The sequence below is a fragment of the Ctenopharyngodon idella genome, chromosome 2 (genome assembly GCF_019924925.1).
Source record: "Ctenopharyngodon idella isolate HZGC_01 chromosome 2, HZGC01, whole genome shotgun sequence".
Taxonomy (NCBI): Eukaryota; Metazoa; Chordata; class Actinopteri; order Cypriniformes; family Xenocyprididae; genus Ctenopharyngodon; species Ctenopharyngodon idella.
The window spans coordinates 37,514,882-37,533,834 of NC_067221.1; the positions used below are offsets into that span (position 1 = coordinate 37,514,882).

At 37.0% G+C, this 18,953-nt stretch overlaps 3 protein-coding genes across 5 annotated transcripts in view; all 3 read left to right on the forward strand.

Moving 5' to 3' along the window:
* Positions 1-15,676, forward strand: part of LOC127500847 (CD48 antigen-like) — a 103,281-nt gene extending 87,605 nt beyond the window's left edge. Inside the window, exons 5-8 of one of the 2 annotated variants that reach the window (XM_051872404.1) lie at positions 9,485-9,525; positions 11,161-11,261; positions 11,341-11,397; positions 11,584-15,676. In XM_051872404.1, the coding sequence (XP_051728364.1) occupies positions 9,485-9,525; positions 11,161-11,261; positions 11,341-11,397; positions 11,584-11,647 (263 nt within the window). In that variant the 3' untranslated portion in view covers positions 11,648-15,676. The remainder of the gene's footprint in view (positions 1-9,484; positions 9,526-11,160; positions 11,262-11,340; positions 11,398-11,583) is intronic. The other variant, XM_051872399.1, reaches the window with a different exon arrangement.
* The window catches only part of LOC127500653 (uncharacterized), a 105,427-nt gene that overhangs the window by 66,640 nt on the left and 19,834 nt on the right, over positions 1-18,953 (forward strand). The window contains exons 3-4 of the mRNA XM_051871978.1: positions 8,104-8,370; positions 8,560-8,685. Of these exons, the coding sequence (XP_051727938.1) occupies positions 8,104-8,370; positions 8,560-8,685 (393 nt within the window). The remainder of the gene's footprint in view (positions 1-8,103; positions 8,371-8,559; positions 8,686-18,953) is intronic.
* The window catches only part of LOC127500802 (SLAM family member 7-like), a 70,317-nt gene that overhangs the window by 3,294 nt on the left and 48,070 nt on the right, over positions 1-18,953 (forward strand). The window lies entirely within an intron of this gene.

Genomic DNA, 18,953 nt, shown 5'->3' on the forward strand with positions numbered 1-18,953 from the left:
CGGACACGTTATCCCTCTCTTCAGCATCCCCACTTCTGTGCTTCTCAGAGTAAATGGAGGAACTGGTGTATGCTGGAACCAAAATCTCCCACTCTTTTGCTGCGAGCCCCCAGATATCAACAAAAGTGGCGAGACCCACAACCACCAAAGCCTGTGGGCCCAGCTCGCCTTGGAGAAACTCAACAGCAGTGCAAAATATGAAAAGACAATGCAGAAAAGCTGATCGCATGTGGCGAAAGACAAAACTTGAAAACCACTATAACATCTATAAAGATAGCCTTCATGCTTTCAATGTGGAACTCGGCAAAGCTAGACAGACCTTCTTCTCAAATATTATAAACAGCAGCTTAAACAACAACCGCACTCTTTTTGCTACTGTAGAGAGACTAACAAACCCCCCAAGTCAGACTCCCAGTGAAATGCTCTCAGACAGCAAATGCTGTGAGTTTGCCTCCTTTTTTATGGTAAAATTTTGAAAGTAACAGTACAGCACCTTAAAACATCAACCTGCGCCCTGCTGAAAAAGTGCAATCTGCATAACACCATATTGAGCAGCTACAGACCAATCTCAAATCTTCCTTTCATAGGCAAGATCATTGAAAAAGTTGTTTTCAATCAGCTGAACAAATTCTTGAGCTTGAATGGATACTTTAACAACTTTCAATCTGGCTTCCGACCGCATCACAGCACAGAGACAGCACTCATAAAGATAATAAATGATATTTGCCTAAACACCGATACAGGTAAAATATCAGTGCTGGTACTAGTTGATCTCAGTGCTGCATTTGACACTGTCGAACACAGCATACTTTTTGACTGGCTGGAAAACTGGGTCGGGCTTTCTGGGATGGTCCTTAAATGTTTCAGGTCATACTTAGAAGGGAGAGGTTATTATGTGAGTATCGGTGACCATAATGTACATCCATGACATGCAGAGTCCTTCAATGCTCAATTTTTGCACCGCTCCTGTTCAACCTATATATGCTGCCACTGTGCCAAATAATGAGAAAGAACCCAATTGCATATCACAGCTATTTAGATGACGGCCAGATTTACCTAGCCCTATCACCTAATGACTACAGCCCCATTGACTCCCTGTGCCAATGCATTGATGAAATTAACAATTGGATGTGCCAAAACTTCCTTCAGTTAAAGAAAGACAAAACTGAAGTCATTGCGTTTGGAAACAAAGATGAAGTTCTCAAAGTGAACACATACCCTCTCTCTAAGGGGTCAAACAACTAAAACTCAAGCCAGGAATCTTGGTGTGATTTTGGATTCAGACCTGAGTTTCAGTATTCAAAGCAATAACTAAATCAGCATATTATCACCTCAAAAATATTGCAAGAATTAGATGCTTTGTCTCCAGTCAAGACTTAGAGAAACATGTTCATGGTTTCATCACCAGTAGGGTGGATTATTGTAATGGACCCCTCACAGGCCTTCCCAAAAAGACCATAAGACAGTGGCAGCACATACAGACACTGCTGCCAGGATTCTGAGCAGAACCAGAAAATATGAACATACAGGTGCATCTCAATAAATTAGAATATCATGAAAAAGTTTTTTTTTTTTTTTCTGTAATTTAATTAAAAAAGTAAAACTTAAATATATTCTAGATTTATTAGACATAAAGTAAAATATTTCCAGACTTTTTTGTTTTCATTTTGATGATTACAGCTTGCTGCTCATCAAAATCAAAAAATCAGTATCTCAAATTATTAGAATATTTAATTTCAAGTTCTATTAAATTACCATTCTCAGGGTATAAATACTGGGTTTAGGTCAGTAATCCCAACAGCAGTCATGGGGAAGTCTGCTGACTTGACAGTTGTCCAGAAGACGATCATCAAGACCCTCTACAATGAGGGTAAGCCACAGAGGGTCACTGCTGAAAGAGCTGGCTGTTCGCAGAGTGCTGTGCCAAAGCATATTCATGGAAAGTTGACTGGAAGGAAAAAGTGTGCTAGGAAAAGGTGTACAAGTGAAAGGAATGACCGCAGGCTTGAAAAGATTATCAGGCGAAGCCAATTTAAGAACTTCAGAGAGTTTCAAAAGGAGTGGACTGAAGCTGGAGTCAGTGCATCAAGAGGCACCGCACACAGACGTCTTCAGGAAATGGGCTACAACTGTCACATTCCACGTACCAAGCCACTTCTGAACCAAAGACAACGTCAGAAGCGTCTTACATGGGCTAAGGAGAAAAAGAACTGGACTGTTGCTCAGTGGTCCAAAGTCTTCTTTTCAGATGAAAGTAAATTTTGCATTTAATTTGGAAATCAAGGTCCCAGAGTCTGGAGGAAGAGTGGAGAGGCACAGAAACCATGTTGTGAAGTTTCCAGTGTGAAGTTTCCACAGTCAGTGATGATTTGGGTTGTCATGTCATCTGCTGGTGTTGGTCCACTGTGTTTTCTGAAGTCCACAGTCAATGCAGCCATCTACCAGAAAATTGTAGGTGCACTTCATGCTTCCTTCTGCTGACAAGCTTTATGGAGATGCTGATTTTATTTTCCAGCAGGATTTGGCACCTGCCCACACTGCCAAAGATACCAAAAGCTGCTTCAATGACCATGGTGTTACTGTGCTTGACTGGCCATCAAACTCACCAGACCTGAACCCCATAGAGAATCTATGGGGTATTGTCAAGAGGAAGATGAGGGACACCAGACCCAAAGCAACCTCAAAGCAACCTATCAAAGCAACCTGGGCTTCCATTACACCTGAGCAGTGCCACAGGCTGATTGCCTCCATGCCATGCCATATTGATGCAGTAATTCATGCAAAAGGAGGCCCAACCAAGTATTGAGTGCATAGAAATGAACATACTTTTCAGAAGCCTGACATTTCTGTTTAAAATATCCTCTTTTTTTTTTTATTGATCTTATGAAGTATTCTAATTTATTGAGATTGAATTGGTGGGTTTTTGTTAAATGTGAGCCAAAATCATCACAATTAAAAGACCCAAAGACTTAAAGTACTTGTCTGTGTGCACTGAATTTATTTAATACACAAGTTCCACAATTTGAGCTGAATTACTGAAAAAAATGAACTTTTCCACGACATTCTAATTTATTGAGATGCACCTGTATCACACCAGTCCTCAGGTCCTTGCACTGGCTTCCAGTTGCATTTAGAATTGATTTTAAAGTACTCAATGGCCTAGGACCTCAATACATTGCAGATATGCTCATAGAATATAAACCTCAGGATCAAGTCACTTAGAAATACCAAGGGTTCACTCAAAGCAAGGAGAGTCTGCTGTTAGCTGTTATGCCAGCCGCAGCTGGAACCAGCTTCCAGAAGAAATCACATGTGCGCCAACAGTAGTTACATTCTAATCCAGACTCAAACATATCTTTTTAGCTATGCTTTTACTGATTGAGCACTGTGCCATGTCCGAACAGATTGCACTTTATTTTATATGCATCATCCTTTCATTCTTTTAAATTCTTTTTCTTGTTTTTATTTCATTTTTGTATTCATAATTTTGTATTTCATAATGTATTTTATATCAATCTTTTATGCAACCTTTTTTTTTATTTCCGACTGTTTTAATGCATTTTAAATATTGCTGTCTGGTTGAAAGAGCTGGGAGAATTAGGAAGTAAGCATTTGCTATCCTTGGATGGAGCTCTGGATGGAGTTAGTCCAGGAAGATTTGTCTCTAAGGGTACTGTTTCAGTTATTCTGACTGAAACTCCCTGTCTCTTCCATCCAGATAGTGGTATTCTCTGTTTTTATTGTTGTTTTTATTTCTTATACATTCCATTTTCATTCTTAAGTATTTGTTTCCTTTTTATGTAAAGCACTTTGAATTACATTGTTTATGAAATGTGCTATAGAAATTGCCTTGCCTTACTGTAGTATATGCGGGTGCATATAGGCTATTAACGTAACTACGTCTGTGACTATTGATGCTATTACATCAACGTCCCACTAGGGCAGTGTTCTATTAAGTTTAAGGAGGCAAATTGTTACATCCTACCTCTGTGTTTGTGTGCGATTAACAGTCACAGTGCTCTCCTCTTAGTTGTAAAGAGAACATGACAGTGTATATTAGTAAGTCTGGTTGTTTTTGCTGCTATTTTTGTTAAAACCATAGGCAAAGTTCCTCATGTAAATGTTCTTTGGGCTGCTGATTGTTTTTCCATGGTATTGAGCTGTAACAAAATGTTTTGCAAAAAGACAAATAGATAAATATGTTTGATATCTAAATTTTTGACTTTTGCTCAAGAGGGTTAATTGATTACAGATAAAATGATCCTGTATAATTTTGAATATGCAAGACAATGGATAAAATTATGTCCTAACATCCTGACTATGCATAGAACCCCCCAAATGGTAAACCCACCCCTGATTGGGCCAATTTTGGGCCCAATTCTCCCCTTATGACAGCCATCATGACAGTCCTGATTACAGATTTTCCTGTGGTGTGAGGAGTGTTAAGAGTGATTGAATCTGCTCAGAAGAATGTTAGGGCTGTAAAAAGCAGTCCAAACACAATTATCGTCATTTCTTCTTTCTCTTCTTCCCATGTTCACATTCGGGACTCTGGTTGTTTGTGAATGGAATCTGATTTAACAGTTTTATTCCTATAGCATGCTATGATGTGACTGAGACAGCACACCACACGCTATAGGAACAAAACTGTCCCACCTTTAGAGATCTACTTGTCTCAATATCCTCTGTTCACATCATTTAAATATCCTAACAACTATTCAAACGACTTTTCATCTTAAAACTACATTCTAGTCTTTCCAAGTTTATGAGCTTATTTTTTTTAGGTGAATCCCATATTCACATAAACACAATGCAAACTATTCAGGTTTGAATGTCACAATGATTTGCACATATAGGATGAGGACAGAAACACATTTGTTTTTTGCTGGTGCCAAAAAAAAAAGGAATGGCAAACAATAATTTATAATTCAGTAGTTAATATTATATTCAATATTACAAAAATATGAATATTATAAGAATAGTCAGAGTAAGATATTCAAAACAAGATCTAATTCAGTACAAAAGGTTACTGCTCTAGACTAATGTAATCATTATCTTTATTTATAACTGCATGATTTACACTAAACCTGTTTATACTAAGTACATGAGGAAACCTTTTTCTATCCAGTCAGATGCAGAAGGTTAAATTAGTAGAGACACCAATTAGAGCAGTTTGGCACACACAAATTGGCTTTTTTCACAATTAACTTTTTTTTTATTATTATTATTATTATTATTATTATTTATTTATTTATTTATTTATTTATATGTGTCATTGTTGATATATTACTGAACATTCTAAACCTTGTAGGTGGCCAAGAGGCTGCTAGTACAGTCTATGCTCAAGTTGAGGTAAGCTGTTGGATATCAGATGTTAAATATCCAGAGTTCGTCAGAATTGTAGAAACTTGGTGGTGTGTCTGATTAAAACACTGGAAAAAGTTCTAGTCCTTACAGTCTTTAATTTATTGAGTTCAGGATGCTTAAATCTTGAATACTTTGAATGACCCAAAGCACATGGAGATACAGGGAGCAAATTCACATGACAGATATTAAGAGAAGGACAGAATTAACAGGATGGGATGATCAGGATGGATAGGATGAACAGGATGATCTTTAGTCACTACAAACCATACCAAAAGATAATCAGACTCATAAAAACAATTCATAAATAAACATTAACAATATATATTCAATCCAAGATAATTATTAAACCCAATCCAAATAATTCAAATAAACAAATTCAAACCATACAATTGTCAAAAACAAACTTACTTAACGCATCCTATGGAAAGGACTCAAAGGATATAATTGGGTGTCCATTCAAACACCCACACCTCACCAATGCAAAAGAACAAAAAAAAAAAAAAAAGAGGTCTATTTATAGACCTTGACCAGGGGATTATGGGTAATGTAGTACACCATATATGGTAATGTAAGTTGCCGGGATTTGTGGGAAATGTAGGACAAAGAAAAATAAAGGGGAAAAAATGAAACAAATGGGTCAATTTACAACATAAGCTTCAAATTAATATTCATCAATATGCTCCCAGAAATGTTGTCATGATGGTCTTTCTATTCATGTTAAGTTTTTATATTTATGTTATCAACATGAATGATTGGTTTCATGTTTCCTTTTTATATTTGATGTTAAAATTGTCTAGCAAATCTGTCACCATGCAGTTATCTAAACAAAAGACATAACCACATTATTTGACTTACCTAAAGGCAATGTATCACTTTGCACAGCAGAAAGTGTTTAGATTGTGCATGTTTAGATTGAATCTGCTCAGAAGAATGTTGGGGCTGTAACAGTTTTATTCATATATGCTACAATGTGACTAAGACAGCACACCACACACTATAGGAACAAAACTCTTAAATCCATGACTTTTTTATCATCATGTTTGTGGTCTCTCTCATTTTGAAAATCTGATATGCAATTTACTCATACAGAGAGAGTTAGTTTAACAAAACAAAACGTTGCTGAAATCGCACAGTGTATGCTCGGGATAAATCTGGCCCCTTGATTGATTGTCACAATTATGGACTCTTATTTTGATGTTCTGTTTTGTTTCCCTTAGTTTCCCTGATCTGTTTAGTTTCGGTTTCCTTGGTTTCTAAATAGCTCCCTGTTTGTTTCTATGGTTACTTATAATTTTCAGCTGTCTTATTTAGTTCACTGTTATCTCCTGCATATTTACTCTCTGTTATGTTCAGTCCCTTGTGGGTTCTCATTTATGTTTATAATTATGTTCTCCTGAGTGTGTGTAATTAAAGATTGTTCTACTTTATTCTTTATTGTTGTGCTCTTTATTGCAACCAAACCAAATGTGACACTGATGACTATCAGAGTACCTGCATTATGGTGGAAAAGAGAGAGAGAGTGCAAAAAACAAAAGCAAAACAAAAATAACACAGTATGTAAACATATTATCAAACACAACAAATAAACTCACTACAAATACCATCATTCATGTAGTCTCAACTTGTGGATTAAGTAAACTGGATGAACAATTAATTTGATTGATTAGTTTGTTTTCTTTAAGTAAATTGAACAGGCAGCAAAAACTGTTTTTGAGTGCCATTTTTGATCAAGATATGTTATTTAAAAATAAAAACACTGAGTTAAGCCAAAGAGTAATGTCAATTTCATGTTCATGTGAATGAGAAACCTGTTACAATGGTGTTAAATAAAAATGAATTGTTTAAATACAGAGGATCAGCATAATTGTTTGTAGTGTCGTAACAAGAAATGTAACATTTGTTATTTATTTTTCATAATCATAACAACTTAATAAACTTTAGGTTTAGGTTTATTTAGGTAATCAGTGGAGATAATAGCTCATTATAGAAGTTATTACATTTTTGATATTCTTCTCTCTTTAAGAAGAGATTTATATGCAGTATTTTTAAATGTCAAACTTTTTTTTCATTTGATCATGCCCATTTTAGAAAAAATGTGTACAATGGGTCTAGTAAATTCACCAGCTGCACTCTGAAAATAATATTTTTCTCTCTCCTCAGGGTTCAGTGCTGAGATCTCTGTGTTTGTGCAGACGGGACATTCTGTTCAACTGGATATACAGACACAAGAACTACCAGAGTTTGATGATTTATCCTGGAGAAATGATAAATCAGAGAATATAGTTAAATATATACATGCATCTAAAACAGCAAGACCTCACCCTTCCTACAAGAACAGAGTGGATTTCAATAATAAAACCTTCTCTCTCACACTGAAGAACATGCAGAAGACAGACAGTGGACTCTATACAGCAAGAACAAGTGGAATTCAGAGAAGAATATTGTTACATACAGAGTATCTGTTATTGGTGAGTGTGATTTTGCTTGGCATGTTCAGATCATAGATTCATTAATGTTCTGTCTTTTATTCTGTGCAGTGTTATAGTACAAGATGTTAAATGAAATATAAAAATGTCATCATTTATCTGCCACTCCATTATCTGTGAAATTTCGGTGCAAGATTTCAGTCATGCACAGTCATGTACAGTACATTCTGTAAACAGCTATTGGAATTTGCTTACAGTTTACAATAGAGTGAGAATTTATGATATTGTTAAAAACAAATGTGTGTTTCAGATGCTGTGGAGGATCCTGTTCTGACTGTAAACTCAAACTGGTCCAGCAGTGACTCCTGTACTGTGAACTTCACATGCAGAGCTCATGACCTCATGATTCACTCCAGCTATCAGAACAACAGATGCTCTCCAGAGGAAGTGACATCACATGAGAACTACACTCTCATCCTGTACTGCAGTGAGGAATCCATCATCTGTAACCATAGCAACCCAGTTAGCAGCAAAAAAGACAGAATAGAGATCAAACAGCTCTGTGTCAATAATAAAGGTATCTGGCCAACACACACACGCGTACGCGTACACACACACACAAACAACACATTCAGAGTGCAAATGAACATCTGTCAAATCAAAGATCTCGTTTTGGTTTACTAAATCTAGTCTAAGTGCTGAATTGTAGAGTGACCTCAAAATACCCAAGAACAACTGTAGTTCTTAATATGTGTCTCTTTTTCAGAGAACATCACAGGTGATGACGAGACTAAGCCATCTCTCCAGTCTTGGCCATATATTTTGGTGGCAGTGTGTCTTTTTTTGGCAATTACAATATTTCTAGTATTTCTCTACTGCAAGTGTAAAAAAGGTACGTCCATGTTGCCTCACCCATACAAAAACTGATCTCTGTTCATCAATTTGATGAAGTACTTTTGTACTAAAATAAGTAATTGAAAAGTAAGTTGAAAACAGGCTTACACTATTTTTTTTCTCTTTTGATCAATTTTAATCATGTACAGTAGAATACTGTTTTCTCCCACCTTTAGAGATCTTCTTGTCTCTTGTCTCAATATCCTCTGTTCACATCATTTAAATATCCTAACAACTATTCAAACGACTTTTCATCTTAAAACTACATTCTAGTTTTTCCAAGTTTATGAGCTTATTTTTTTTTTTTTATCCCATATTCACCTAAACAATGCAAACTATTCAGGTTTGAATGTTACAATGATTTGCACATATAGGATGAGGACAGAAACACATTTGTTTTTTGCTGGTGCCAAAAAAAAAAGGAATAGCAAACAATAATTTATAATTCAGTAGTTAATATTATTATATTAAATGTTATAAAAATAAGAATATTATAAGAATAGTCAGAGTAAGATAATCAAAACAAGATCTAATTCAATACAAAGGGTTACTGCTCTAGACTAATGTAATCATTATCTTTATTAATAACTGAAATGGTTTACACTAAACCTGTTGTTTACACTAAGTACATGAGGAAACCTTTTTCTATCTAGTCAGATGCAGAAGGTTAAAAAATTAGTAGACACCGAATAGAGCAGTTTGGTACAGACAAATTGGCTTTTTATAAATTTACTTTTTCTTTTTTTTTTTGATACGTGTCATTGTTGATATATTACTGAACATTCTAAACCTTGTAGGTGTCCAAGAGGCTGAAAATACAGTCTATGATCAAGTTGAGGTAAGATTCAAATTAATATTCATCAATATGATTCCACACATCATGGAAATGTTGTCATGATGGTCTTTCTATTCATGTTAAGTTTTTATTCATGTTATCAACATGATTAATTTGTTTCATGTTTACTTGTTATATCTGATGTTAAAAATTGTCTAGCAAATGTATCACCATGGAGTATTTCATCAAAACAAGAGGCATAACCACATTATTTAACTTACCTAAAGGCAATGTATCACTTTGCACAGCAGAAAGTGTTTAGACACATTGCAGTTATAAATAAGAAAACTAAACCTATTCAAGAAATCATTGATATTCCCAACCCTGAATTAATCCTTCTGCAACTAAAAACAGTAATCTGAATTATTTAACATTTTCTTTCTGGCACCAGCAAAGATGATCAATTTGTTTCTTTTGCTAATAAAACAAGAGTCATATAATACACGTCATTCAGGTTCACAATGAAAATAGTTGTTTATTTAAAAAAAAAAACGGTTGCGCTTTTTTTAAGGTTTCCTTGTTACAGTGTAATAATACATTTAAGTACTGAGTAATAATAATTAACTACATGTACTTACTATAGCAGGGTCATGATTGGGGTTTGGTTTAGGGTTAGTTGCATGTAGTTATACATAATTTATAGTTAATACTACAGTAACTACATGTAATGCGTAACATGTGACACTGTAAAATAAAGTGTTACCAAAAAACAATATAGTAAAGTGGCAAAATGTAGTGTTTCAAATAATAAAAAACAAAGTAGTCAATAAAACTGAATTCAGAAAAAGTCACTTTTGATAAATAAAGCATATGTTTAATGATCATGATCCCTAAGTAATCTGTCAGGGTTCTGCCCTGGCAGCCCTGTTTGCGTTTCATGTATCTTTGTTTGTTTTGTTCATGAGCACATATTTGGCTGCGCCTGAAATCGCACATTCTTATGAGTAGGTACTTATTTTGAATAAGTACTTACTTTCTCACTGCTAAAAAAGTATGCATGAATGTGTGTAGTATGAACTACATTCACCATGTTGTCATTATCATGTGACCTACCATGGTCAGTTACATTGCTTCACAGCCATTAACAGTTCCTCTCCTGTGGCCTCATGGGATAATAAAGTCTACATTGTATGCACACTTCAGAACCTTGATGGAAGTATTAAGTCATCCGTGTACTTTTTGCTACTCTTTTATGAGTATTGTGAATTCAGACATACTCTTGTCAAATACTGTTTTTCACCTACTATAAAGTTGAGAAGTTTGCGATTTTAGACACAGCCGATTGACAATTTGCTTCCCTTGTCCTGCTTCCTTGTTTCCTTTTGCCAAGTCCACTCGTTTAGTCCTTTGCTGAATTCGGAACAGCATACTAGCATACTAAACTTACTATTGCTGCCATAGAAATATATGGTAACAATAGTAAGAGTAGTATGCTACAGTTCCGAATTCAGAATTAGTCTAGTCCGTTTGACTACTGTAATTGTGTTACCTTCCTCTAATGCTTTTCACCCTGTGTATTGTTTCGTTTCCTCATGTGTTTTCTGGATTGTTTTGTGCCTGTTTGTTCTGTGCTTTGCACTTATTTAGTCCTTGCTATAATCTCTGTATTGCTCTTGTTGTGTCTCCATGTTGTTTCAGCTATCTGCCCTATTCAATGGAGCCCAACCAGAGACTCGCTTCTCAGCTGGGGTTGCCCCCTTTTTAAGTTGCCTATCACAGCGTGGCAAGCCAAAGCCAGTGTCCGTGTACTCCATATACACATACTATTACTCTTTGATAGAACGTTTTAAATAAAGTTTTTCCGTTTAAAAAATTCAGGCTCAAGAAATGCAGAAAACCAACAGTGATGCTAATACATATGATGTTCCAGAACAGGTGAGAATATTCTAAATGTTAACAGGCTAATATTATTTTTAAAAAAAGCCTTTTATGAAATGCTTGTTCTATAAACTGTAGGTTAGTGAATGTTTTATTAAATTGTCTTTATTTTAGTAATGTTTCAGCTAAGCATGATTATTCAGGGGACATTTAAAATACCACTTTTTATATGTATTTCTTAAGGTTCAAGAACACACACAAGAAGAAACAGGAGATAATCAGCCCAACACAATGTACTGCACAGTAGGACAACACCAAAAACGTGCAGACCCCCCTGAAACAGAACGTACAATTTATGCAATGGTGTGCAAACAACCAAAACCAACCACCACTTCATCTGATGACGCATAAAATGAAACTGTGGTTGTTTGTCACATGGGGACGTTTCACAAGGGCTGATCTCAAAATGGCATCCTAATCTTACCATCTCTGCCACATAGTTATACAGGGTATACACATAGAACAGTATGCTATTCTGAAATTCAGCCAAGCATGTTTGTCCAATTCAGGTGTTTTCTTTCTTTGGTTTAGTACGTTGGTTTCAAACATCCAGATCCAAACTGTCTTTTTTATATTTTTGTGTTAATATAACTTCCAAAAATAACCCTACGGTGAGTAATATTAACTGAAGTAAACCATGTGACTAACTAACCCCGGTCTGCCCAACAGGAAAATCAGTAGTATAAAACTGCAGATATAATATGGGCCTCACTTCCCATGTTATATTAAATAATTATTAATTTCAATTTAAACAGATATAAACCCAGACAAGCTAATGCAGTACAAATGCAAATCCAATATTACTTACCCCGACTTAGAGGAGCCTAATCACAAGAGTCTTCCTAGTGATCCTAGGCTAATAGAAGACTTGTGATTAGGCTAGTGACTAGATGGTCTTCCTAGATAACCACTAGATGGAGACATTTTATCTCCTTTCTATACCATTGATCCTAAAGAGGCACAGCCCTGAAGAGTTTAGCTTGAATACTTGATACTTGTTTTGAGAGGGCTAAAAAGTATGTTCTATGTACTATAAACATCTGAATGTACTATATTCGCAATGTTGTATTTGTTCTATAATGTTGTTGTATAATGTTCTTTTAGTTTAGCCTCTGTTAATGTTAGAGGTTTAAGAGATCATACGAAAAGGAAAGCCTTATTTTTGTATTGTAAACGTAGTAACACAGATTTTATTTTTGTTCAAGAAAGTCATTCATGTGAATCAGACGTCAATTTTTGGAAAACTCAGTGGGGAAACACAGTCTTCATGAGTCACGGATCTAATCGCTCTGCTGGTACTTTAATTTTGATGCACAAATTTAGAGATATTTTAGAATGTTCTTCATCTGATGAGGGTAGATAGATCATTTTAGTATGTAAGACCGAAAATGTGGTTTTATATGTATATGTAATGTTATATGTAATGTTTATGGGCACAACTGACGGAACGCCAATGTATATACGTTCAAAGAATTGGGAGCCAAGCTTTCTAATATACAAAGCCGCTTTATTACTGCAGGCTATTGCGCGCGAAAGTGAAAGTGCCCTACTGTGCCCCCGCGTTCCCATTTCTCCCATTAGGCCTACATTAGATTACAATTTCTCTAAAAACTTCTTTTTAAACCTACATGAAAAACTTGAAAAGTAATATTATGAAGTAAACCGTGTAACAACTAACCCCAGTCTGCCCCACATGAAAATCAGTAGTACGAATCAGTAGTCTTCCTATTGCATTTTGACTGATAACCACTAGATGGAGACAATGGATTTTATTCATAGTACATGGAGGGCCACAGCCCTGCAGAGTTTAATCAAAGAATATAGGCCTACATTACCAAGAAGCGACACTTCCCAGCAGCGGCCCTGCGTTTCCTGCCGCCATTTTGTGGTGAAAGCGACTCGTCAGTCCACTAGTTTCTATGGCAATATCAGCTGCTTTGTTAAAAAAAAACTTACATTAAATCTGAAATCCAACCTGAACGATGACAACACAGATTAAAATACTTTCACTAGTGATCATCAAATCCTTTTAACAGTTTATTTTACAGACTTTGTGTTTAAGTCTTCCACTTTTTTCACAAAACCTTTACTCAGAAACCAAGTCAGTTTGGGTTAAAATTCTTTGAAGTTCAAGTATTAGCATTATAAACACTGAATTAATACCAACTAATTACCAATTAAGGACATGCATCAGAAAAATTAGGAATGTTGGACAATAATTTATTTTATAACAGCTTGATTTTGCAGTGTTGTCTAATGTCCGTTGAAGAAAAAGTGTCCAAAAGTGGGAATTATGCGATAACGGACACAGCAATGCATCATGTATTATAAGATCATTATGTTTGAAGCGTGATCCATTAAAACGAACAATATAGCCCATTTCAATTCAGACCTAGTGGAGTGATACTATTATTACTATTACTCCACTAGGTCTGAAATATATTGTTCGCTGCAAACATGATGATCTTAAATTTATTAATTATTAATTTACTATTAATAAATGTGTAAAGTTGCATAAAATGGAAATACTCAATAAAGTAGGTTGGATGGTTGAATGGTTGGATTCCACAACTGGTAAAATAAAACATATATAAAACAATACAACATTTACTGTAGGAGCCATACAATTTACTGGTGAATTCATTTTAAAAAACTGTTCTATTGCGCTTCTGATTTGGCAGTGAAATTCGCCGATTTTGGGTGCGTAAGATGTGAAGGATTCTATGGTCCATTTAGTATTTTCACCCCATAATGGCGGCCGCGCTACCGGAGCGCCATCTAGTGACTGTTGCCCAAAAGTATCAGAGTGTCGCCTCTTGGGTTCTATACTCTTTGGTTTAATTTCAACCTTAATTAAATACATCTGAACCAGCTAACCAAGACCAGCACATGTATTTTTGTAGAAATGCATTACATGTAAACTGAATTCACAGTTGCTTGTTAATTTTTACATATTCTGTTACAGTATGTCTTCCCCTAACACCACACATTCTTCCCATTGCTTTTCCATGACAAGCAACTGTGTATTTTCAGTTTATATGTAACACATTTCTACAAAAATAAACTGCTGTTGATGTTTAGGGATTCAGACTTTCCTCCATGTTCAAAAATAGTAGTGATGTTGGGCAAGCTCCATATAGCCTACTGTATGCTTCCAAACTTGATTGGTTGATTGGTAAGATTGTTATTCCTATTTCTTTACAATGGCAGGCCATTCGTCAATTCAGCAGACATTACAAATATTTCATGCCATAGGTATGTCAGACATGCATGTAGTCCTATGGCAGATTTTGGTAACTGAATGGATCATTTTGCATGTCTAAGCTCACACGATGAAGGAATGTTTAGAATTGCACTTTTGCACATGCAAATCGCTTAAATCAATAAAAAATCCAAATTTAATGTGAGCAAGAAACTAATTGCTCAGAGACCTGATCTGAACTTGTTGTTTTGAGAAAAAAGTCTCATTTGAGAAATGAGCCAAAGCGATTGTAAAAACTGTAAAATTACGTAAATTTTTATTTCTTTTACTGATTATCAGCTGTTACTCACGGAAGTGTAATAATCACAATCCCTGCATCCCAATGTGCATACTATCCACCCTATCTGCCCTAAATAGTATTGAATATTACTAACGTCACATACTATTTAGGATGGATAGTATGCACTCTAAGACGCAGACAAGGAGTCTAGTGGTTTTTACAAAGTATTTATTGGTCATTTAATATCATATGCCCCCGGTTTCACAGACAAGGCTTAAACTAGTCCTAGACTAAAATGCATGTTTGAGCTGTTTTATCTGAAAGTAACTTGCATTGTAAAATATGTCACTGCCATTGTTTTGTGTCAAGAAGCACACCAGTAATGTTTTTTTTTAGGGTAATGTTTTTTCTAAAAGCTACTTAAATACCCTAATTAAAATAAGGCTTAATCCTGGCTTAGCCCAAGCCTTGTCTGTGAAACCAGCCCATGGTGTAATGTTTTACTGTTACTGTACTATTGGTCTGTTTTACTGTATAGTTCTTTGCTTACCTGTTGATTCAGCTATATCCTGGTTGATTACACATGTTGTAATTTTGATGTTTGTTTGTTTACTGTATGTTTATTATTGTAATAGTTTAATTTGCTTAATACTGTGCTTAGTGTATTTATTTGGCTTGGGGAAAAGAAAAGGTTGTTTTAATGTTATTGATATAATGTGCATTGTTGGAATAAGATATACCCTGATAAAATGGTTCTCCCCCATATCTGTTTGGCGGGAAAATTATGTATTTAACCAGAGTGTTCATTTGATTGAGGTAAGTTGGTAGTCTGCATTGTTACTAGATAAAAGTATATGTAAGTGCTACTGTAGGTTTTTGCTGCTCTATTTGCCTTTGTGCAGGGGCATCGCTAAGGGGGGGGAAGTTAGGACAATTATAAGGGCCCACGCACTTTTGGGGCCCCCGGAGATTGGCTTTATTAGTAGAAACAGTACTAGTATTAATGTAATAGAAATTATAATCTAAAAATTACGGCTTATTTCTGTATTTCCGGTGAAATGATCTCCTAGACTATGCATTTAGCGTTTGCGTTTTCAGGCCACCAAAATGCATAAAAGGTTTTTAGTTAAAAACGGTGTCGTGTAAACAGCCCCTGAATCTGTTCGAGTAGTTTTCGAGTCAACAGCACACACTTGAACCATTTCCGATTCATAATGGCCAAATCGCATACTCGCTTGAGTAGGTACTTATTTTAAATAAATAATAAAACAGTGCCAAAAAAGTAGGCTATGTTCTATATAGTATGAATGTGTAGTATGAATGTAATCTGGATGTAAGCTACTTTGGGTGCAGCCCCTTGGGATTTGGATTTTAGCGGGATGAACCTCTGAAATGCTGCCGCCTGTTTTTTTGGCGTCGCCGAAGAGACCAGATGGCGACAGCGGGGCATCAAGGAGGAAAGTTCTATCCCTCTCCTTAATGCCCGAGAGGTTCAGCCAGAGGTGCCTCTCCGTTGCCACTGAAGCTCCCATGGAGCGGCCGATGGCACGAGCCGTCTCCTTTGTGGCACGGAGAGATAAATTAGTGGCCCGACGGAGCTCTTTAATATCGTCGGGCCGCACCTCCTCCGCCTCATCCATTTCCCTCAGCAGGTCGGCCTGATAAGCTTGTAAAAGTGCCATCGTATGTAAACAGGCACCGGCCTGACCTGCTGCCATATACGCCTTGCCCACCAAAGATGATGTAGTTCGGCATGGTTTGGTGGGCAGTGTCGGGGCTTTGAGGGACGACGCAGCGTCAGGAGACAAATACGCCGCCAGGGTATCCTCCACCCTGGGCATCGTCCCATAACCGTTCTGTTTGAGCCCCACCAGGGATGAATAAAGATGGACGGTGGGGCTCGAAAGCCTCGATGAATATGGTTTATTCCAGGATCTCGCCACCTCGGTGTGGAGATCCTGGAAGAACGGCAAACCCCGACGTGGAGGTCGTTGTGCTGACTGGAGGAAACGTTCATCAAGCTTGCTTTTACTACGCTCCTCCTGTCTCTCGGCTGGCCAATCGATGTTTAATTTCGCCACGGCCCGAGAAACAACCTCCACAAGCTCCTCATACTGTGGTGATTGGGCTGGCGAGTCACCCAAATCACTCATATCACAATCAATACTGAGAACATCCACCTCCTCAGAAGCAGATGGACTCAGCATTAAAGGCTTGCACGGGGCGGAAGAAGCCGCGGAGCGGGCTTCCGGATCCCGGTATTGAGCACTGGGCCCAGCGGTTGAGGGTTGAGAAAGGGCCGCAGCCGTCTCAACCCCCGCCGCCAGGTCCATCTGCGAACCCCACGACTGCAGGCGGCAAGCTGCCTCAGCAGCCGCGGGACCTGAGCCGCGAGGAACACCAAACTGGCCACTTTCAGAAAATAAAGCCAGTCGGGAGCAGAGCGTTTTAACAGGGAATGCTTCACACGCTGGGCAGTCAGCCTTCTCAAAGGCTGATCGTGCATGCTCCACTCCCATGCAGTAAACACAAAACTCATGTGCATCTCCCTGCGTTATAAAGCGCTGGCAGGGAGGAATGCACGGTCTAAAGTTCTGCTCACTGCTTTCACTCGCCATTTCTAGTAATATATAGCTTTTTATTTTTCTCTACGGGACAAACAACACCAAATAAGACGGACAGAGACACAGAACGCTTGCTGAAGATCAGAAAGCTGAAACAGCTGTGTTTGACAGCTCTTTTATAGCTTCCGCGTTCCGCCGGCATACGTCATGGGATGACGTTGCACCAATCACGATTGGACTAGTTGTACACGTCTTCAGGAGCGCTTACGCTGGAGGGTATCCCCAAAGCGTTGCCACGGCGACGCAGCGCGAGTTCCCTCGAAAGGGAATTAATGTTTTTACTTCCGAAACGGACTTGCATTCTGATGCTATGCTGGATCTCAGGGACCACTTGATGTAATTATGTGTTGACAAAGAAAAGCTGTATCCTTTTTTAACTGGTTATTCGAAATGAAGTGTTCATGTTTGCGTAAAAAAGTTGTGCACTGGGTGATTATTAGTAGGCCTATAGTCTACTGTTTATTGAAATAATAAATGTTGACTTAGGAGAGAACTGTTTATCTATTTTTTTTTATGTAACAAAATTATCACAGTTACAGTAATAAAATAAAAATGTTTATAAAAAAAAAACATTGTTTATAAAGTGCTTCGCAGAGAACATATATAGATTTACACACAGTAGCCTATATAGCATACATGCTTGCAACAAAGTACAAGTGAATACAAATAGTTCAAAGTCTATTCTTTAATAATTCAAGTCTATTCTAGTCTAATCTGATGCATAATTTAAAGCTTAATGCCCTAGAATAAAACTGTAAAGTATAAAGACTGCAGCGTTATGAGATTAATTTCCCATACAGCATCTCCCTGATCCTCTGTGTCTCCAGTGTCTTCCTTATCAGACTCTGATCTCTCTCCACTCGCCAGCCAAAGTGTGTGTGCTTCAGCTGCGGTCATCCACGACCTCCTCAATCACCTGCAATACAACAACCCGGTGCGTCTGTGGTCCTGGTAAACACTGCGTTGTTAACAAAATATCCCAACAAGGATGGTAATACCAGTAATTTAGACCTTGTTTGGACATTTTTTTTTTGGTCCCCATGAGGAAAACGGCTTATAAATCATATGAAATGAAACTTTTATAAAATGTAAAAATGCAGAAAGTTTTCTGTGATAAAATATAGCATTTATAAAATATAAAAATCATTATGTCTATGGAAAGTCCCCATAAAACATGGGAAACCAACATAATTTTACATTATAGTATGTCATGTGACACTGGAAACAGAGGCATTACTATGGTATAGAGACTGCCACATTACTATAAATCACCCTTCATCTGTAAAGATCAACTACTGTATAGATTCAGTCATATGGTGCAGTGAGAACATTTATTGTATTGGCAGCATGCCCTGTTCTAGCACAAAACCTCATGACTGTGTCATACTTTATCACACCTTTTGATAACACTGAATTACAAACATTATGGATTTTATGTGAATTATGT